Source organism: Botryllus schlosseri, chromosome 7 (genome assembly GCF_051294905.1).
Source record: "Botryllus schlosseri isolate E-star chromosome 7, Bs_hap1, whole genome shotgun sequence".
Taxonomy (NCBI): Eukaryota; Metazoa; Chordata; class Ascidiacea; order Stolidobranchia; family Styelidae; genus Botryllus; species Botryllus schlosseri.
The window spans coordinates 286978-308967 of record NC_137242.1 but is presented as its reverse complement, the minus strand read 5'-3'; the positions used below and the strand labels follow the sequence as shown (position 1 = coordinate 308967).

The window sequence follows — 21990 nt, the reverse complement described above, 5'->3', positions numbered from 1 at the left end:
CTCCAAGATGTCATAGTACTGTTCAGCCACTGTTAGCAGGGCATGCGAGGTTTGATGCTTTTTACGGAAGCCGAATTGTTGTGGAGAAATGATAGACATCTTGGCGAGGAACGAAGATAGGCGGGAGAGGAGCAATTTTTCGAAAACAATTCCAATACACGGTAGGACAGATATAGGTCGGTAGTTGGTGACATTAGTTCTATCTCCGGCTTTGTAAACCGGGACAACTCTGGCAGTTTTCAGATAATTCGGGTAGGCACCATTTTCTATGGCAAGTAGCCTACCACTTCCGTGGAAGTTGCTGGCTCGAGCATGATGGATTGGGATATTGATTTAACCTCAGGCCTGGCCGACGCAGGTTTAGAAATAGATGAGGCGATATTAGGCCCTACATTGCAAAAATATTCATTGAAGTAATTTGAGATGGCCGCAGGATCTGTCAGATTGTCCCCGGTAGTCGAGTTCGTGATTTGCGAGACAGGCATGGGGCGTTTTTTTCTGGTGCAAGAGCAATTTAATTCTTGACCAGGTTTTTCGAGTGTCCTTCTTATGTTTGTTGAAGAATTTCGCGTTAGCTTTCGCTTTTGCCTTGGAGATATGATGGGAGATGAGATTTCTGAAGCGTCGAAATCTTTCTCGTTCGTCTTGTGAGGTGTCCTTGGTATCGAGTCTGTGATGCCACCGGTTACGTTTTCGGATCGGTTGCACCAACTTTGAAGACATCCACGGTACCCTATTCAATTTTCGACGACTGCTTGAGATGCGTTGAAGAGGTGCAAATTTATCCATCAGCCCTTTGATGGTGAACATGAACTCCTCAAATTGATCGTCAAAGTTGCTTTTGGTGATGTGTGGGAGAGTAGACGGATGAAAGAGATTGAACGAGGCCTCGTTGAGGGCATCTTCGTCAACGGATTCAGGGTGTCTGCTGAAGTGATGAGATTCAGCAGGTAGGCCTATGCGTTCGGTATTAGATAGGAATGATCGATAAGGCCGTGAAGGTCATCTAGTCTGATCACACCAGCATCAAACAGGTACACTTGACTCTAAACAGTCTGGCAGTGGCTGTAAAAAATTTTAGTTGAAAAAGGAAAATAAAAGAAAAATTAAACGATGGTAGTATATGATCTAAGTCAAAATAGCCGTATTTTACTGAATGACAGCACATTACCGAACCTTGGTATGACACATGGGCTTCGCTCTGCGTCACATTGGCTATTACAGCAACATTTTCATCGCTTGTCCTTTTTATGTTATAATATATTCTTTTACTTCACACCCAGAATACATGGCGCTACTTTAATGTTCTTGCTTAGGGTATGTGTCTGATTGAAACACAACTCCAAATCGTTTCGCCACCTTCATGTCTATCGCAATTTTACACTGAAATATTAAAAACAATAAAGAAACGAACCAACCAACCCGAAACAGCGCATGCGGTCAGTTTCCTGCCAAATTTATGAACCTATCTTCTTTAGCATCGTGGGAAGCCATAGACTAATAAGACAACAGTAGTTCATGGTGCATCCCATACGTATTGCATAATATGTAAACTCATTTCAAAACACCACAAAAATGCGATACAATGAAAAAGATGGGAAGGTGTCGAAGCGACTTGGAGTAGTCTACGGAATCAGACACCCACCTTCGCCTAAGCGATGTAAAGAGGAGGCATGCACAGTGCACACTGAATGAAAAGTAAAGAAGATAGTATAGAAAAAAGCAAGCGACAAAAATGGGGTGGCATGTCATGGAAGGCGAGATCGATAGGTCAGTCGTGGTCCGGTAATCTTGAGGATGCACTAATGCACTAGTATTGATTTGTAGATTAGTAATTGCTTGTATTTCGACTTGAATGTGGACATGCTCGTCGACTGTCGGATAGCCGGCGGGATACTGTTCCGCGTCATTCAAACTTACATAATTTTGCAATCTAACGCTGGTTTGAACTGATGTAGCAAACAAATATAGAATATAGAAATATAGAATAAAAGTAAACGACCCACCATAGAACTAGTATGTGACGTTTCAACCTTTGACCCGACGCATGTGTTTCTTTTTTGCATCCGGGGCTCGCTCGACAAAATCCGTCCTTTTCTCGTTTGCCTTCAACGCGATCGGATATGCCGGTAAAGATCAAAATCTATTTTAACGATATTTATGAGCTAGATATGCAAATCCGACACAAACAATGGCGGCTGTTAACTGCTGGGAATTACTGTAAACGTATTATAGGCTATTGAGTGCCTGGCGGGTATTTAACGTATGGAATGACGCGTATTTCAGTTGGCCAAAGATCTCCTTCACCCCTCTGCGGAGGAAGAAAAACGTAAACACAAGAAGAAGAGGCTGGTACAGTCGCCAAATTCCTATTTCATGGATGTAAAATGTCCTGGTAAGATTCTGTCTTGAGATCATCAAATTTCTATTATTTTGAGGTTGTGAGTTGCATGAAGTACAGTTATTCTCGTTTGCCTTAGCCTATTTCACACAATTTCTGTAGTTGTATGGCTTATCCTGTATATATAGAACTGGCCACAGTAGACCAAAATTAGACATGGTCTGGGCACCGCACCCACAAAATCTCTGTACAGAGTTTGAAGTCAGCATTGTTCTAAAAAAATGTGCAGGGTGCAGCCGTGCAGGGCTGTGCCGTGCGGTTGTACAATGCGCTGAAGGCATGGCCTGCTGGTAATAGTTCTCGAGTAGGTTGCCAGTAAATTCGGCCATCCGAGAATATTGTATTGAAATGTATTGCCAACCGTTAACATGAATTAATTACATAATTATACTATTATCAAGTGATTTGGAGGTCAGGGTATGCGTAGATCGCGGGAGATAGCGTGGATATTCACGGGGCCGGATTTACCGGGCCCTTGAAGAATTTTGTATAAAAATGTATTACGAACTATTAATGTGAATTAATTCCATAATTATATTATTATCGAGTGATTTGGAGGTCAGGGTATGCGTATATCACACAGTCACGGGAGATAGCGCGGATAATTACCGGGGCCTCGGAGAATTTTGTATAAAAATGTATTACCAACTATTAATGTGGATTAATTCCATAATTATATTATTATCGAGTGATTTGGAGGTCAGGGTATGCGTATATCACACAGTCACGGGAGATAGCGTGGATATTTACCGGGCCCTCGGAGAATTTTGTGTTGAAATGTATTACCAACTATTAATGTGAATTAATTACGTAATTATATAAATATCAAGTGATTTGAAGGTTAGGTAATGTTATTGTTACCCCGGCCCTGGCCGAATTTACCGAGCGGCGAAGTGACCGACGGCCGAATTTACTGAAAATCCTCGAGTATAGGGGTTGAACCAGCGCATAGGCCTCTGTTTACTCTCTGATATGCCAAGTAGCTACGTGGCGTTGAGCGTGGGGTATTCCTAGACGCCAAATAGGAAATAGCTATATATATAAGTGAAATGAGGAAAAGTTGATGTTCTCAGCCACAAATGCTTGATTGGAGTTAGTATGTGGTACCAGGCGCGTAGCCAAAGGGGGGTTTCGGGGGTCGAAACCCCCGCCTTATGAAGTTTGAAACCCCTTTCTTGAACGTGAAACCCCGTGCTTTTGAAATGACCGTTCAGACGCTAATACTCAATTGCAATTCAATAAGTCGTATTATCAGTGTTGCGCGCGGCCAATTAGCGAGATGGTCAGTGAACAATGCACTGCACAATGTAACTCGAGAGCGATCTCCCGCTGATATGATTGCCAAATCAGGTCATTGATTACCTCACGCTCGGCAATCGTCGCCTGATTTATCACGTCTCCAACAAGCCTAGCTTGAAGCCTCGCATCTGTAACAGGCCCGGCGAGCACTATATGATCGATTGCCTGCACAATCGCATCTGCTTAGCGTGGTGCGCACGATGTCATCGGTTGGCCTACACAATCGCATCCGCAATAGACCGAATACGAAAGATATATCATCGCTAGCCTAACTATCGCGTCTCGGGCCTAGCATGGTTTGGCTCCTATCTCTCGATGGCTTGGAGACAATGTCATTAGGTGTATGCTGATTAGTGATTGTGATTAATTGACATCGCAAAACTGAATGACATCGAATGTTCACAAACAAAGCCTAATTGATTTCCGCTAATACTTGAACATAACCATCAGAAGATGTGTGTCAAGGCTTGAGTTATAAAAGATGACAGGTTTGAAGCACATGAAATCGGCGTCATTATAGCCCCAAAAACTTGTACATTTTGACTTGAGCAAATCGTCGCCGAGGCTACGTAAGACGCGTTGATAAGCGCGCGTATTTAATTGTTCGAAGCGTTGATAAGGGCAGGTATTTAATTGTGCAAGACAGATCAAGGAGTCGCGAATTAACAGCACTTCCGGACTTGTCGACAAGCTTACCATGCGCGTATAATCATCAACGCGAGGAGATTGAATAATCGTCACTTGCGCATGTACTTAAACCTAATGAATTGATGCTATATTAGTAAATTCGCAAAAAATGGAAACCCTGCCCTCCTTCTATTTCAAAGCACCCTCCTTATTTTTCAGCTAGCTACGCGCCTGTGTGGTACCGGTATGTACCGTAATGTTTTGACCTAATCCTTTATCCAGGATCTGTTGAGTAGTATATATGTATGTTGGTAAAGTATACTTCCACCTTAGTGCCCGTTGCTAACCATGAGCATCTGATCTCTGGTCATCGACTTGTCACAGTCATATGAAATCAGCTACACACCCCGTAACACTGTCGTTAGTTAGTATCTTTCTTGGCCATTTGTAATATGAAATCATTCCTTGCCCATTTGCAAAGTCAGAGCACTGAACCTTGGTTGTACAAGTACAGTCAAGTTCGACAGCCGATATCAAGTGAGGTTGCAGATAAACTTTCTCGAACCTCAAATGCATTATACATGAAAGCATCAGAAGCCTTTTCAGCCATCTTTTTGAACTGCAATCCTGGTCTTTAACCTTAACTTCTCGTCACTGAATTTCATTTAAAGTACTGGATGCCAGTAAATTCGGCCCTTGATCGATTTTACATTATAAATGCGTTTAATACGAATTATTCTCAGATCATAGGGAAGTTTTATGTGCCGTGGGTGGATAAGGAGGACATTAGGGTTGGGGTTGATGGATATTGGGGCTGGGAGGGGATATTAGAGTTAGTTAGGTTTAGGGTCAAGGTATCCCAAGATTAGGGTTGGGGTTAAGGTCCCAGTCACAATAACGAGCAGACCATGCGTGGTCGATATGTTAGCGTCACGTGATCTAATCAAGCCGTGACTGCGTGATCTACGCATGCCCCTACTTGATAATAATATAATCATGTAATTTATTCCCAATAATAGTTGGTAATGAATTTTATACAAAATTCTCCTTTATCTCCCGCGATCTACTCATACCCTGACTAGATAATAATGTAAATAATTCATATTAATGTTTGGTATTACATTTTAATACAGAATTCTCTGATGGCCGAATTTACTGGCAACCGGAATACTGGTGTAGAATTTTGCTGAGTAACATGGAAATGACATTTTAGGTGTCTTGAATTCGATATCAGTGAATTGCATCATTCACCACTGCATACGTGAAGTGAAGCTACAAAGTCTAGTCTATAATGAATCACTATACTGGAAAACAGTAGAATGTCTTGTTACGATGTGACATACTGTAATCTTCTTGCGGTAGTCGAGTTCCCAGCATCAAATCATGCAGTAGCGTGTACTGTACAGGATTTAACGCCTGTTGTAGTTCTTGCTACTCTGTTTTCTCTTTGACTCCCCGACTATATTTCATGCTAGTCCAACCAAGCAGAATAATAGTATTTCCCGGTAGAGTCTATAAGTAGTGGCCGACACTGATGCTGCTTGACTAGGATAGTTTGTGATATCGTTAAATGTCGACATTGACGGAATAGATGCACACCTGTTACTTATGTATGTTATTAAAAGTGTTTTAAGATTGAGACTAGAATCCCCAACGGCTCATACTGTGTCAACTACTGCGCATTTTATTGGTGAAAATTGAGACAATTCTTATGAAATATCATGACCTTGACACTGCTTTTCTGCTTCCAAGACGTAGACGTAAATATAGATTATAAGAATGATTGTAGAGTGTTCAGACATGGTTAAGCTTTTCTGGGATGATGCGTATGGATCCGTTTTCATGCGACAAGCTGTATGGTGTCATCTAATGAATACAGCAAATATGTGGGAAGCTTCTATTCCGTATTATGAATGGAGACTTTGTTCTATTTCGAATCGACAAATATCTGTGTGCATTGAAATAGTTTGAAAATGATGTGATCAATTTACCGTGGCCTCGCGGAGTTCGAAACATCACAAGTTATTACTCATTTGTGGCGACTATAGGCGCTGACTTTTATTTTGACGCGAGGTGGCCAGCTTGAAAAAATAGGGGTTCTGATTTGTTTCAAATTCGGCGCTTATGTTGTCAACATCGCTCGAGTTTCGCTTGCCAATACAATGGATTCTAATTTTCGTGACTTCTAAGGCAAATATCGTCGCCGTTTAATCAGTACATTGATATACGTTTTCACAATTTGAGATAATCAAGTTTAAACCCAATGGCTGAGAGAAAATGGAAATGAATTTAAAATGAAAATGTGAAAAATGGTCATCAGCTACTGTGATCTATGATTTCAAAGTGACGGTACAGTTTACCAATTTGTAGGTTTTCTGCTTCTGAAGTCCAAAAGCTCATTATACATTTAAATAGTATAATTATTTATTCATGAAGATGACACTCATCAAGAGAATAGTTATGAAAATAATATTCAGATGTGTAATGAAGCTCTCAATATGTCCAAGACTTGAGATATGCCACACTAGATGATCTATAAAATAGCCTTTTCTGTACCTGAAATTTGAACCGTCTCTTTCCAGGATGCTACAAAATCACGACCGTGTTTAGTCATGCGCAAACAGTCGTCCTTTGTGTCGGTTGCTCAACCGTGCTGTGCCAACCCACCGGTGGACGGGCAAGATTAACAGAAGGTCAGTTCCTTAGTCCCTGTCATTTCGTGGTATGGGATTTGAGTCTGGGGCTAGAGACAATCATTCGAGTGGAAATGACAAATCTGTGAAGTCGAGATTGCCCCACAGCATTGTCACAAGTGCAATGAAATAGACTTGCTGGAAAAAAGACTGAAACATCTTTAATGTGACGTAGAGCTGACATGACATTATTTGTGGTCGAGTAAAAGGTGCATGTTAAAACTTTCCGTGCATCCATTCATAAAGACTGATACTGGAATACTTAACTCAAAGCCTAATACTTGTTTATGACTCTGATCTGTCAGGTACTCCATTTGGCCAGACGACTCTCTGACTCCAACTTGAGTGTTGTTTTTGTTTGCAGGTTGCTCATTCCGGAGGAAGCAACACTAAATCCGTTCACGTCCATTGTCTGATTCGTTTTGTGATCCACTTTACGCGTCCGTTTTTCATGCAAAGCGAATACAGATTGATGGCTGTGCGAGAGTGCTCTGTACTTGTTTAGATTGGGAGGGTTGGGCAGAAATGACAGCACCTACTCAGCAAAGATGGTGGCGATGTAAATTTTGAAAATCATTTGATATCGAAATTGTGTCTGCAATACATGCTCGGGTTGACGGAGTTGTCTGCTGTAGACCGTGTTCAGAAAAACCTGGACAATAATATATCCCTGGTTTTGTTTCGTCATAACTAGGGCGTTTTTTTCCCTAAAAAATGAAAGATTTCGACCTAAAAAATCTGAATTTTTGACATTTTATGACCTTGAAAAACAAAATTTTGACCAAACGTATGGAAATAAGGTGTTTTCCCGAATAATGTTAGAATTGTAGGCCTACTACTTATCCTCATTTCTGGTTCGAATTGTCTGTCCTTACGAAGTAGCTTGCCCAAAAAAAACTTTTTTGACTCAATATAACAGTCAAATTTTTACATGACAAAATAATATTCTAACATAATCTGGCCCTATGATGAATTCCAGTAGTTACAAGAGGTATTATGATAAAAATAATTAAAATTTGGTGTAGTACAACGAAAGATACTCTCCTACATTCTCGGGTAGAAAGTGTCTGTCCTTACCAAAGGTGGTCAGTAACGAAGTACTTCTACTTTTTCGAAGTACTCAAGTAGTTTTCCTCTACTTCTGGTACTTACTCAAGTAGATCTGAATTTCACTACTTCTACTTCATAATATTTTGTGATCTACTTACTTACTTCTCGCTATTTTCAGTTTGTCAAGTAGAAGTAGCTTAACCCTCCAACCAGGAAGATAGCCTGAGAAATTTCGGTGCTGTTTTCACGGAGTTTTGGATTTTAATTTTCATAAGAGTTGAGTTAAGCCCAGAATTTTCGTCGCGCTTCGAGCTCAGTGAATATGGAGTAACCAGTATGATTTCACGAAAGTATCAGTGAATAAAATTTCGGTAGCGTGTTGGCGCGGTTCCGTTCACACCGCATTGTCGCCCTTCGCCATATCAATATTTTCATCACGGTATATATGGCTTATCATAACGTTAGAAACTGATGTTTCGCAATCTAGCATTTACTTATCATATTGTAATCGAGCTGTCCATGGCGCGTCCTAATCTGGAAAAGTGGACTCTGACTTTTTTTAGTTTAGAGCTGTTTTAGCATACCAACCTTCGTAACTTTCTGGACTGAAGACATTAAATACATGTTCCGATTTTAGATTTATAATTCACTTTCAATTCCCAGTACCATATATTTTGATTTCTAATTTATATCAGTTCTTTTGTCTGGATAATGTACATGTTGAAGCATAAAAACAAGTGTAGTAATGTCTTCAATTTCCAGAAATAAAGCTGCACAATATAGCTTACGGTCCACCATATATTTTATTAACGTTTAATAATCGCACAAAGCGTTTACACCGTATCCAACACAACATCTCCGTATTACTCTTCGACCAAACTAAAGGCCTTATAATATGGGGGAGTGCGCAGTACCATGATATTTTCTAAAACGTGCTGTTTGAGTAAACAGAGAATTAGTATCGCATTTCCATATCAATACTATCATTTTCATCCCATGATATCGACGAATGCATCAATATGAATCAAGCTAGGCACCTTTTGACCTCAATTTGCACCTTTTTACAATTTATGTGAACGAATTATAGGATCGTTTTCACAACTACTTACTTACTTGAGTACTTTTAAAGTCAGGCAATTCTACTTCAAGTAGTTTTAGGTTGCTCATGGAAGAAGTACTTCTACTCGTACTTGAGTAGATTTTGTCGTCGCTACTTCTACTTGAGTAGCTTTCTTGACTACTTTGACCACCTCTGGTCCTTACTAAGCAGCTTGCCAAGAATGGAGATGTGGCGAGATAGCGTAGTGCTGTAATCCACAGCTACAACACCAATGGTTTGAGGGTTATGTTCCTACCGAGGTCGACTCCAGAATTCCTACCTAAGTGATGGAGGGTTATCTAGGCTCCTCCTCGCCATCTCGTCCGCGTATTAGCGGTGTCTTACAAAAAGCCTAGAAGTTGGCTTTGCTACAAGTCGGCAGATACGCAGCAGTTACGGAATCGAAAATAAGTAATGTCGGCCTGGTGCAAATGACAATCGTAGTCGACAAACACCATGAACATATAAACAAGAAGAATGGAGAAAGAACGTTCAACAGTAGCAGCAGTTGGCTGACAAAACTGAAGTTGTGCGTGCGTTCACTGCTGGTGACACACCGTGTGGCTTATCTTTCTGACAATGGTTTACATCTCAATTTTTCATAAAGATGTAAGAACTAGGGATGGTGTGAACGCGAGGTTCACGTTCGCGTTCTGTGTGTGAACCAGAGTTGGATCAATTGTAATTTGTAATTGAATGTAACAAATTACATTTTTCAATGTAATTGTAATTGAAGCATTTTTATTTTGTGTAATTGTAATTTGACAAAAATTTTGCTCAATTACAATTTCAATTACATTAAATTGCTACTGAGACCTTACAAGCACAACATAAAATAATTGACTTATAATGCGCCCTTGCAGGCGAAGTTTTTTATTTTTACCGCTATGCTGGCGTCGGCTGCCATTGTATACAATTATTAGATTACTAACCAACGGATGGATTCGCAACACGTGACTCACGATTGAATACGCCGAGAAGCGAACTGCTGAGCCGGCTAAAAGCAGCAGAATTGATAGTCCAAGTGCTGGCGATCCAAGCGTCGAAATTTGATATGTATGGTCCTAATCGCACTGATTCCGCAATAAAAGTATATTTCCAGGCAATGGTACCATCCCAAAATAGTCGTGAAAGTCTGGGAATCGGCATTGTTCTGAACAATCGCTGGGCGTAATTGGTCATTGTTGTGGTCATGCTGCGGCGGCGCTCTCACTTTTCAGAACAGTTGGCCTTAAACGGCTATTTTGGAGCAGTTACATTGCCCTGACGAGATTTTAATTTGTATTTTCGGAATTAGTGCATCAATAGCTTACGATAAAGACCAGATGCATCAAATTTGGACGCTTGAATCGCCAGCTCTAGGACTACAAAGTTTGCTGCTTTTAGCCGGCTCTGCAGTACGTTTGTCGGTGCATTCATCCGTGACTCACATCTTGCGCATCTATCCGTGGGCTGGCAATCTACAATACGATTTCAGATCACGATTTCAGATCACGATGCTGCATCGTTACTTCGTCTGGCTAACTAACCAGACCACTGGATATTATAACGTCTTATCTGACAAAGCACGGTTTTGTTTTTACTCCTCATCCTAATTCCTACGTCCCTCGATAAAAATAATAATATTTCTTTAATTATATACTATATACGCAAATCCAACACGTGCATATATTATAATACTTATTCAACGACATACTGCATACTGGAATAGTTCGAAAACGTTTATTTCTTTTTATTAATTAACGGGTATTTGCGCATCATGAATGAAACATGAATACTTGAATTGTTGTTAATTACGACGCTACGGCTGTCAAGGAGCACGGTTGAATTTATGATTACTCAATTACATGTTCAACAGCAGCAATTGTAATTGTAATGTAATTGAAGCATGCAAGGAGTAATTGTAATTTGATATTTTTAGCATGGAGTAATTGTAATTGTAATGTAATTGAAACATGCATGAAAGTAATTGTAATTGTAATTGAACTGAAATAATGTAATTGATCCAACTCTGGTGTGAACCTCAGAGATTTAGAGGTTCACGTTCACAAACGAACCTTGGTAGGTTCTGCACTGTGAACCTTTTTCATATATTGCAATTTTCCACGTTATTGGTTAAAATTTTTGGTTAAAATTCATTGCATTTCAACTACGGGACATTCTATGCATGGCACTGACAGCATAAAAAATCAACACTAAACGAGCATGCACCTTGACAACCTCAAAAATTTTAGTTGATTTGTTACAAAAGTTTTCTCGAAACATCCAGTTTTCCGTTTTTGAATATTTGGTGACTCTCTGCTGTGAGCTTGATCCGCAATCACACAATATCAAGAGCGTAATAAGCTACATGCAGGTATAGTCAGCGAATGATGCTTATTCAACCAATCAGAATACATCGTTGTCAAATGTGAAAAATCTAGCAGGCGTACACGGAGACCATCTTGATGTGATATATGTATTGTATCATAAAAAAAAATCGGTGTGATTGGGGTGTTGGACACTCCTGTATAACTTGTTAATGGGATGATATAGGTATCAAGTATAGAAACCCTTTTTACATTCTATTCAATATCAATTTAGCAGTATCAAGACTCCGACTACATATTCCGGTCTGGCACGAACCTGAACCTTTCAGAGGTCCACACCAGCTCTAGTAAGAACCATGCAATAGGGTCCATCAAACCACTAGGTGTCGCTAGACTTGAGGTGAAAACCGCCTTTGTTACGTATGCGGTTGCCGTATTCAGAAACCTGTAGGTTACTTTCTCGATTGTGTAAGGGTGTTTTATATGGAAAAAATGGCTACAACATATTCTACGGGGACCGTGAGCTCGCTATAAAATGAACTAAAACTTCGGAAAGCTTCTACGGAAGGAAATAAGGCCGATTTGATAACTAGGTGAGAATGTGAAATTGTCAACTAAATGTCGGCTACCAGCTCAGCACCAGAAGTTTTCGAAGTTTTAGTTCATTTTATAGCGAGCTCATGGTCCACGTAGAATATGTTGTAGCCATTATTTCCATATAAAATACCCTTACACAATCGAGAAAGTAACCTACAGGTTTCTGATAACGGCATCCGCGTACGTAACAACGGCGGTTACCACCTAAAGTCTGGCGACACCTAGTGGTTTGATGGACCCTATTCCCACGCAGTCTTGCTTCACTTAGGATACTGCGGTGTATTGGCTATCCCATGTCAACCTATTTATTTCATTTGGCTGTTTATGATTCACGCTGAGCAGACAATATGGACCGTCTACAACGGTGGGCCCAGAAAGTAGGCTTCCCCGTTTCTCGTAACGGCAGCTTGCAGTAACCGTATTAGGTTGAAGACCTGATACTGACATTCGCTCCGAAGAGAGTCAGTCGAAAAGCTTTCAGTGAAGCAACTTTGCAAGCTTGATTCTGTCAACCAAAGCGAGTGGGGGTCATCTCTGCTGTCTGTTTTGTGCCCTCACTTACGAGGTGACAGACGGGATCGGTTCTGTAGTCTCGCTTCACTGGCTCCCGGTCGTGGATTGTTTTCGTCGATGACGTCACAAGACGTGCGCAGGCGCTGTGTCCGTGGCCGGGATTCGAGCTTAGTCCAGAAATTAGTTGTGCGCGTGAAGCATTTATGTCAGGGTGTCGTTCGTACGTCTTTGTTACGAGATTCACGAGCAGTTCCCTACGCGATGTCAGCTGCCGTTTAATCGTCTTTTGTGCGTTGAAATTAGACTTCGTTTTGACTGGTCTCGAGTTAGCTTGAGAACGACGGTCTGGATTTCCTGAAAAGGAATTGACTTGACTTCATTTTGTCATCAGCCTCAACTCGACTGAGTCACCCGAGTCGATGTCAGAACAAGTCGATGGTCATCTGAAAAACCGTTGACTTGACACGAGCCATCGAGTCGTTGACTTCAGACATTGACTCGATAAGACTTGTGACTTGAAGGTGGTGATTACTTTCTATGTCTTCCGTTTGGCAGATGCAATCGTCGTGTAAAAATAACGCTCTGTAATGATCCGTCTCAGCGAATACGACCGACTGCTTGTAATCAAATAATATGGCTCGTCACCGTGACATTCGCAACACCAAAAGCCACGAATACGACTTGGGATACGACGACGACTACGGCCAATCGTATGAAGACGATTACGGAGTATCGCCAGGAACGATGGCGCAGTTCACTTATTCCCGTTCAAGAACAAATGATATCGCTTCGTTCATGCCGTCTGAATCTACAGTGCAAGAAGTGGATGAAGATGATGCGTTTGCAATTGATAATGACACTCTAGCACCCCGTCATGATGACATTCTTGTGCAATCTTGCTTAGAAATGATGCGCGATGTTGTCGGGGACAGCTACAATGAAGATACGATGAGAAAAGCAATTTTGGAATCTCATTATGACGCGGAACGAGCCTTGAATATTTTAATGTCGTCTCCAAAATCTCAGTCTTCAGACTCAAAGACACTTGACTTTTTGATATCACAGCCTCCTAAAGAACAAAGGCAGAGAAGAAATCGCAGAGAAATAAGCTCGAGAGACGCAAAATTATGTCCGGCAGTGAAAATTGTATCGACCGCAACACCCAGTAAAACCGGGTTTCAAATTTCTGCTAGTAAGAACGACTCGGGGAAAGCAAACACTGTTCAGAATAGTACGAAAGAGGTCAGAGATTTGAGGAGAACAACCGAAAACGCGAGAAAAAGCAAAGTGGAAGATTCGTGGAAAATAACGGAAAATGCGAAAAAACTCACGATACAAGAAAACGAAAAGGATTTGGGGAAAATCGGTGAAAACGATAAAAAACTCGCAGTCGAAGATTCTCGTCAATTTTGCGAAAACGCATCGCTCACTCCGAAAGTGAAATCAAAGGAAGCCACTAAATTCAAAGACTCTAAGACAGCGGCCGAGATGCTCCGAAATTTCGAGCACCGGAGCAAAGACTCCAAACTACAAATCAGCCTGGTCGTAATCGGTCACGTTGACGCGGGAAAATCGACTCTCATGGGACACCTGTTGTTTTTAGCCGGCGAGGTTTCCAAACGAGCCATGCATAAGTACGAGCAAGAGTCTCGTAAGCTCGGAAAGGCGTCGTTTGCGTTCGCGTGGGTGCTCGACGAAACTGGGGAGGAACGTATGCGGGGTGTGACGATGGACGTGGGTTTGACAAAGTTTGAGACGGAATCGAAGTTTGTGACGTTGATGGATGCGCCCGGTCACAAGGACTTTATTCCCAACATGATAACAGGTTGATGGGCTTCTGTGAATTGCTACTCAATTACAATAATAAGCGACGATTTCTGAGAACATATCAAAGACTACTATTGGAAATAGAAAATGAAGTCTGGAAAGTAAATATAGTTTTAAAAATGGTAGTGGCGTATGCTAATAGCATTGAATCTGAGGGGGCTATTCGTGATAGTCGTTGTAAAATCTGTAAGCATTGCTACTCGGTACAAGTAAAGTCGTACACATTTACAAATTGTCAAGTAGGAGACGCAGGGACTTAATTCCAAACATGATATCAGCTTCATGGGTTTAAGTACTAAAAGGCGCTGCTTGAGTAGACCCACTTCCAGTGGAAGTAGATAGGAAGTTTCGAAAAGCACTCGAGACGTAACTTCTAAAAGTTGGGATGACGCGGTGCTCCTCCTGTCCACCGTAGTAGTTTAGACTAGTTTTGTAACTAGCTTTTTTTGCAAGTAGAGAGCAGAGGTGATCAATGTAATCAGCTTTGGTACTCAAGTAGAAACAATGGCTCAAGTTTCTACTCAATCACAAGCAGAACTTGCGACTTCTGAAAAGTATCGAAACTATTGCTAGTACAGTGGTTCTTGACCATTATGAACCCGCGGAACACTTGCGCTAATCTACGAGCCTACGCGATGCCAATTACTTGATTAGAAATGGGCTAGTAAATATTGGAGATAGAATTGGCATTTCATAAAGATTGGAATTTGTTTTCAAATCTCAATTTTCTCTGCTCAAAGTGAGTAGGTGCAATCCTAAATACTGTTATTTCCTTATTGAAAAATGATATATTAAAATTTATATTGAGCTATAGCAGGGGTGGGCAACTTCTCCTGTCAGCATGCCGGATATAGGAAAATTAAGTACTTGGCAGGCCGGATTCCTAAATCGATACAGTAAACCTGTATTTATCCACATATACAAGTTTTAGCCACATATACAATATTTTATACACCTATAAAACTGTATATAATGTGGATTTTAAGTTGATATACTTCAATATCTGTTGAAGTCAACAAAGTTGTTAACAACTTCCTTGGACTCTGGTTGCAAATCGCGTCATCAGTTAAATTGGAACACAGCTTTGTCGGTTCATTTTCATTGTCTAAAATGTTTGCTCGCAAATGTATGTAGGCCCGACCACAACAAGTAGTTTCATAGCCACCTTTTACCGGCCGCATTATCGCGTCTCTGCGGGCCGCTTAACATCCCTTCGGTGGCCATATGTTGCCCGCCCCGCCCCTTAGCTATAGTGATATTGGAGCTATTCCACTTGGTTCTTGTAACTATTTCACTCAGTAGATGGTGCAAACCAATCCAAAACTACTACCGGTGTCCACTTTTCAACATTTAAAGTGTAAAAACAAGCAGTTTTGCCTAACAAATTGAAGCGTTAGGCTAAAAACATGACCTACTTTATCAGTACTCTGAAGAAGTAGAAGTACTTTGCCTCCGACCTCATCTGCAAAAACTGAAGTGACAATGTCGATTTCAGGAGCATCGCAAGCAGACGTCGCTCTGCTGGTTGTGAACGCGACAACCGGCGAATTTGAAGCAGGTTTCGATCTGGGCGGACAGACTCGCGAACATTCGCTCCTCGTTCGTTCGCTCGGAATATCTCAGCTGGCGGTAGCTGTCAACAAATTGGACACGGTGGGCTGGTCCAAAGATAGATTCGATGAGATTGTCGGGAAACTATCGACTTTTCTCAAACAGGTTTGTGGCTATGTCTTTGAAATTGGGAGTCCCTGTCAGATAAGCCATAAAATAGACTTTTTCTGCATGTTCCAGATTTTATTGAAATTTTGCCGAGACATTGTTGAGTTTGAGAATTCCATCAAGTTTCAGATTTTGCTTGAAACATTGTAAAGTTTGGTAAAACCATGTCAGATTCGTCAAAAAAAAAATAGATTTGCTTTCCATCAAGTTTTAGATTTTGCTGAAATTTTGCTCAGAACATTGTTAGTTGTTCCATCGCGAGGCAATGGTTTTGTGATTACATATGCCCAAGCAGTTCTTGAGTTATCCAATGATTGAAAAAAAACGGCTTTTTCTGCTCATTCGAACATGAAATCGGTTAAAATTTCTTTCAGGCCGGGTTCAAAGAGGGTGACGTTTTCTACGTGCCCGTGAGTGGGCTGGTCGGCGAAAATTTGGCCACAAAAGCCTCGGACCCCGCCCTCGTATCCTGGTACCATGGACCGAGTCTCATCCAAGTCATCGACAAATTCAAGCCCCCGCCTCGCCCCGTGGATTACCCGCTCAGGTTTTGCGTGACAGATGTGGTTCGTGGGCAAGGTACCGGGGTTAACGTCAGTGGGAAAGTAGAAACGGGTGGGGTTAAGTTGGGGTCAAAGGTTGTCGTGTTACCGGCCGGTGAAAATTCTTTGGTGAAACAGATCGAACGACACGATGGATTTAGATGCGATTTTGCGTTGGCTGGAGATCATGCAACTTTAACTTGTCATGGTGTTGATATCATGAAAGTTCAGTCTGGAAGCGTTCTCAGTGATACATCGAACCCTATGCCTGTAGTCACTGATTTCAAAGCGAGAATCATAATTTTCAACATCGAAGTTCCGATAACCCGCGGTTTCCCCGTCGAACTTCATTACAAAGCCGCGTCGGAACCTGCGATTTTGAAACGTCTTCTGAGTGTTTTGCACAAAAGCACAGGAGAGATCGTGACAAAGAAGCCCAAAGTGGTGCTGAAAGGTCAAAATGCGATGGTTCAAGTTTCCGTGCACAGAGCAATTTGCATTGAAGAGTATCACAAGATTAAAGAAATGGGGAGGTTTACTTTACGATACGCTGGCACTACAATTGCCGCTGGTGTCGTCACGGAGTTGTTACGATGAACACTGCATTAGAGTCCGACCGATATCGCATTTTTTCCAAAACAAACCATGCATTCAACCGATACTCAAAAGATATGGCATTTAGCTTGAGGCGCATTTGCAAAACTTCAGATCGCATGTTTAAGCAACTTTACAGCCATCACTGCTTTTACGGTTGTTCAAAAATAACTTTTTCTTCGAATTGTTGCGGCTATTTGATAAAATTGCTGGGTTGGCTAAAAAATGTCGCACACCAAATTTGGCTCAGTTCCAACTAGTTGATGTGAAGCTATAGGAGTTCAAAAATTTTGCATTAAAAATGAGTTGAATATTTTTTTCAAATATTACTGTCTACCCCATGAAATTGTTGACTTGTCTACAAAAATGATGCAAAACAAATTTGAAACAATTCCTACCCGTGAAAGCAAAGTTACTTGAGTTTTTCTTGTATGTCGGCAAAAATTCTTATGCATTTTAGACTGCTTTACGATTTCATGAGATTGACGGTCAAATTTGAAAAACAAAATTCAAATTTTTTTGTAATAATTCAAAGTTGATTAAACTCTCATAGCTTCACACCTAACAGTAGGAATTGAGCCAAATTTGGTGTGCAACGGTTTTTCGCCAACCTAACATTTTTTCAAATAGCCGTACAAGTAGGATATGAAATAAACTAGAAAGGCTGCCACTGGGCTAAACTTGCCGATATCTTTTACCTCAAATGAACGATGCCCACATTTATCCCATTTTGTGATATCGGTCGGGTTCTACCCTGTGCCGAAACAGTTTCTCATTAGATAATAACTCGTTGCTTTGTTAAAATACTTTTATTGCGAAAAGAGAAGGTGTCATCAACGCGGTTGCCGAGATGTAGAATCGACTGTTCAGGGGAATAAAGTACTAATAGTTGCTACTCAGCTCGAAGTTACAAGTAACGCAGTAAATTTCAAGTAGAGGGAGTGGCTTCCAACGCGTATACAATTGTTTCGAGTGGAAGTAAAAAATTTAGATTAGGAGTACATTAGGTCAAGATGTCAAATAGCCTACTTCTAGTAGCAATTTGAAAGTGGTTACTCTTGCAACTTCAGGTTGCATCACGGCGAGCACCATTTGACTAATCCCTACAAATCCCTGCAATTTTTAAAATTAGATTCAGTTGCTATGAAACGGGGACTATCGCACCCAGGTGTGGATGATTTTACCCGTAAACGTGGTAGAACAGTATCCCAAAACTACTAGTAGTGAAAATAACATGCATAAACAGATGTAGGTTTTTGCTTACCGTAATTTTCCAAGTATAGTACGCCCCCATGTATAATACGCACCCCTAAAATAGCATGTAAGTTCTGGGAAAAAGCCTGTACCCATGTATAATACGCATCCTGCAATTCAGTACATCAATAGTTCCGATTTCGTAGACGATGTCATTCTGTTTTGCGATGTCACTGTTGAACAATCATTACACGACGATCGCTAATCATTATACAATTAGCGGGATTGTCTTTAAACGATAGTAGATAGCAGCCAAAGCCTGCGAGGCGGGCGGCACGATAGTTCAGGCTAGCGACATCTTGAGCACGAGGAGACCTTTTACATATGCGATTGCTAATCATTATACAATAAACGGTATTGTCTCTAAACGATAGTAGATGGCAGCCAAAGCCTGCGAGGCCGACGGCGAGTTAGTTTAGGCCAACGAACCGACATCTTGAGCATGATGCCTATTACAGATGCGATTGCGCCTAGGCTAACGGTTATGTCATGCGCAACAGTTCTGTTGGAGATGCGACTGATTACGCAAGCGATTATATCTTGCGCACATGGCCTCTTGTATATGCGATTGTTCGGGCCTGTCGTTGACGCGATGAATTGGAAAGAATTGCCGCGTGCCAGTGTCCATTACTGACCTCATTTCGCTCGCGTACAAACGGCAAACCAACTCAGCAGGAGATCGCGTGATTGTGCGCGCTGCTCTCGTTAATTAGAAACGCGCTTCCCTTAATCGGCAGCGCGTCACACTCTTTAATACGAATTACCACCCGCGATGGCTGAAAGTGATGCGTGATTGGCAAAAAACATGAAGAAAGGTGTGATTTCAAGTTTTTTATCGAGGGAGATTTTTTTCAAGCGTGTTGTTCCCATGTATAATACGCACCCCCTAATTTTAGGGCAAAAATCGTGTAAATTTTGCGGATTATACATGGAAAATTACGGTACTTGCATTAAGCGGTTACAATTTCAGACTACTTTTACTTCAGGTTGTAGGCAAAATTAAGCCTAGAATAATTCTTGTACTTATCTTAAAGTGGAAATTTTCAACATTATTTTTACTTGGTTACCAACAAAGACTAATTTGACTTCTGATACGGGTGATTGGCAGTCAATCAACTATTGTTTTATCAGTGAGGCCTAGGATTTTGTAAAGTGAGTAGTTTCAGCTGCACATGCTTAAAATTCAGTAGTTTCGACAAGTCTGCTCTGAATACGCACCCAATAATGACCGTGGCAAGTCTGTACGTTTCTGAAAAGAATATGCATATAGTAACAAATTCATGGACATGAAATCCAGGTCATTTCAGCACATGTAGACAACACATACATGAAATTGTTGACATCAGCCCACCCATTCTTTTCTATACCGATATCTCCGCCCACCAAACAATACAGGGACTTCGGGCTTCACGCCATAGCGCAGTTTAGTGTGAAATTTAGCAAGCCACCAATTTGGAGCTTTCTTTGGCAGATCGGGGTTGTTCAGTCTTATTTTACTCCATTTGCGTGACAGAGCTTTCTTTCTCAGAATCATATTCTGCGACTTGCGTTCTTGAAATCTGATGTGCCATTCGTGCAGTATGTTGTCAAAAGAAGCTATGTCTGCGGGTTTATCTCCGTAATAATCTTTGTTCAAATACTTTGGCATCAAATGCGGTTTATACTCGTACCAGTACGTGTGTCCGATTCCGCTTTTTCGATATTCCCCGTGAGCTTCCGTGGGTCGTCCTAGGAGAAGCATATTTTTAGCTTTCTCCCTCTCTTCCAAAACATCGCGCAGGTTGCTCATGGATTCCGCCACTTTTTCTAACCTCTCCGGGCTAGGCATAGGTTCATCCACTCCTTCATAATAATGCTGCATGGTCAGAAGCATGTTCCTCTCTTTCAACAGAACGAACCATAATTTGTGTAGATCTTCCAAACTTTTTAAACGTAGTAAATCGCGTGACCACGGTGCAGCAGATTTAATTTCTTTCAGTCCGATGTTATCGGGGATCTCGAAAAATTCGTCGATTCCGTTTACACGGGTGCTTGTGCTGAGTTGCTTTTTCGATGCAAAACTTGTCCCTGAATTCTGGGGAATGACTTTACTGAGGCGGGTTCGTTCTTGTGCGAGCGGACATGCCCTAAGGTTTTGAGATAAGCTAGTACAGAGCGTACGTCTCAACCAATTCATATTTGTAACTTCATGCGAGCGGTGTTACCAAAAACGAATGCTCACATTTGTGCGATTGCAACGCTTCGGTAGACAAGCAGCAAAACTTTGAGCGCAACCGAAATGGCGACGGCAGCGGCGAAGTCTACGTTGTAAATTGCTATGCTGGCGGTGAGAGAGAGAGAGAGAGAGTCTTTATTTTCATCGAACCAAAATACATAACAAACGGCAGTGATGGTGGTACAGAAAATATGCGTGCACAGTATTCGGTATTAGATAGGAATGATCGATAAGACCGTGAAGGTCATCTAGTCTGATCACACCAGCATCAAACAGGTACACTTGACTCTGAACAGTCTGGCTGTAAAGAAATGTTGAGTTAAAGGAAAATAGAAAAAAAATCAAACAATGGTGGCAAATGATCAATGAAGCAATGTCTGGGCGAGGTAGGGTGTATTGATCCACTGATGAAAAAATTAATATGGGCGAATTGTGAAAGAATAAGGTTGCTTGGCAGTTACATGAATTTTATTTTCACTGGTGAGAGACAGTCTTCATTCAACCAAAATACATAAACTCAATGATATAATATATTCCAATAACCTTTCAACCCTTGCTACAGCGAAACTGAACTCTCACCTTCAAATGCCGAAGGAGTTGCCATAATTTACGCCAATACAACGTCTGTCGTGGAGATTTTGTAATATGTGGATGGCGGTTTTCCTAAAGTTGATATTATAATTTATGTGCATAATGATAAACAGCGACAGGGCAAAGCCACACTTTCCGATATGGATTGTATGCACATTGCACATCGCAGGTCTTCGATAAGTCGCGCATGAGTGACCGTTGAAAGCTGGATGTCAGCTGCTTGCCTGCGGAAGGTCGGCGTTCGATATTGACAGTCAATTACTTATTCGTAGTGTTTCATGTTCTGTGATAAGGGAGGGTAGCTATGCGAGTCGCTACAAACCACTCTACCGCCGCGTTAATATTATGGCCGCAAGAATGTGGAAAATGATTCATCATAGCCGCTCCAGTGTTGCCTATATTAATGGGCACGGGCAGTGCACCATCACCATGCCTCTTAACTATATATACCGGTATGCTTAACTGCCTATGCTCTACGCCGAGTAGAGTGTCCCTGATTTGAAAAAGTCGTTCGCAGGTAGTTAAGATACGGTTCAAAAAGTTCTGCAAGTCTTTTTCGGAGTTCATTATGGCTTTAACTAATCACCTTCACAACAGCTCGAGACTTATTTCGCTGTTCTGTTGTGTGAATTCGGACGTTGCACATTGAAGGTCTTGAAC

At 41.3% G+C, this 21990-nt stretch overlaps 4 protein-coding genes across 4 annotated transcripts in view; 3 read left to right on the top strand and 1 right to left on the bottom strand.

Moving 5' to 3' along the window:
* LOC145442493 (terminal nucleotidyltransferase 4B-like) overlaps positions 1 to 21990 on the top strand; it is a 129722-nt gene that overhangs the window by 44156 nt on the left and 63576 nt on the right. The window lies entirely within an intron of this gene.
* LOC145443028 (small ribosomal subunit protein eS27) lies at positions 1998 to 7501 on the top strand. Its single transcript, XM_080321010.1, has 4 exons — positions 1998 to 2129; positions 2287 to 2395; positions 6910 to 7020; positions 7385 to 7501. The coding sequence occupies exons 1-4, from the start codon at positions 2124 to 2126 to the stop codon at positions 7411 to 7413; spliced, it is 255 nt and encodes an 84-aa protein (XP_080177136.1). The 5' UTR covers positions 1998 to 2123; the 3' UTR covers positions 7414 to 7501.
* LOC145443566 (HBS1-like protein) lies at positions 12870 to 18107 on the top strand. The gene is made up of 3 exons (XM_080321511.1): positions 12870 to 14413; positions 15911 to 16131; positions 16509 to 18107. Exons 1-3 carry the CDS (start codon positions 13222 to 13224, stop codon positions 17271 to 17273), a joined length of 2178 nt encoding a protein of 725 aa, XP_080177637.1. The 5' UTR covers positions 12870 to 13221; the 3' UTR covers positions 17274 to 18107.
* Positions 18065 to 20819, bottom strand: LOC145443570 (large ribosomal subunit protein uL29m-like). Its single transcript, XM_080321516.1, has 2 exons — positions 19465 to 20819; positions 18065 to 18529 (listed from the first exon to the last, which is right to left on the bottom strand). Exon 1 carries the CDS (start codon positions 20698 to 20700, stop codon positions 19867 to 19869), a length of 834 nt encoding a protein of 277 aa, XP_080177642.1. The 5' UTR covers positions 20701 to 20819; the 3' UTR covers positions 18065 to 18529; positions 19465 to 19866.

Coding starts and splice junctions, on each gene's coding strand:
- LOC145443028 (XM_080321010.1), top strand. Junction 2,396..6,909: donor CATGGATGTAAAATGTCCTG/GTAAGATTCTGT, acceptor GTCTCTTTCCAG/GATGCTACAAAATCACGACC. Junction 7,021..7,384: donor ACGGGCAAGATTAACAGAAG/GTCAGTTCCTTA, acceptor TTTTGTTTGCAG/GTTGCTCATTCCGGAGGAAG.
- LOC145443566 (XM_080321511.1), top strand. CDS start 13,222: ATGGCTCGTCACCGTGACATTCGCAACACCAAAAGCCACGAATACGAC. Junction 14,414..15,910: donor TATTCCCAACATGATAACAG/GTTGATGGGCTT, acceptor TGTCGATTTCAG/GAGCATCGCAAGCAGACGTC. Junction 16,132..16,508: donor TATCGACTTTTCTCAAACAG/GTTTGTGGCTAT, acceptor AATTTCTTTCAG/GCCGGGTTCAAAGAGGGTGA.
- LOC145443570 (XM_080321516.1), bottom strand. CDS start 20,700: ATGAATTGGTTGAGACGTACGCTCTGTACTAGCTTATCTCAAAACCTT.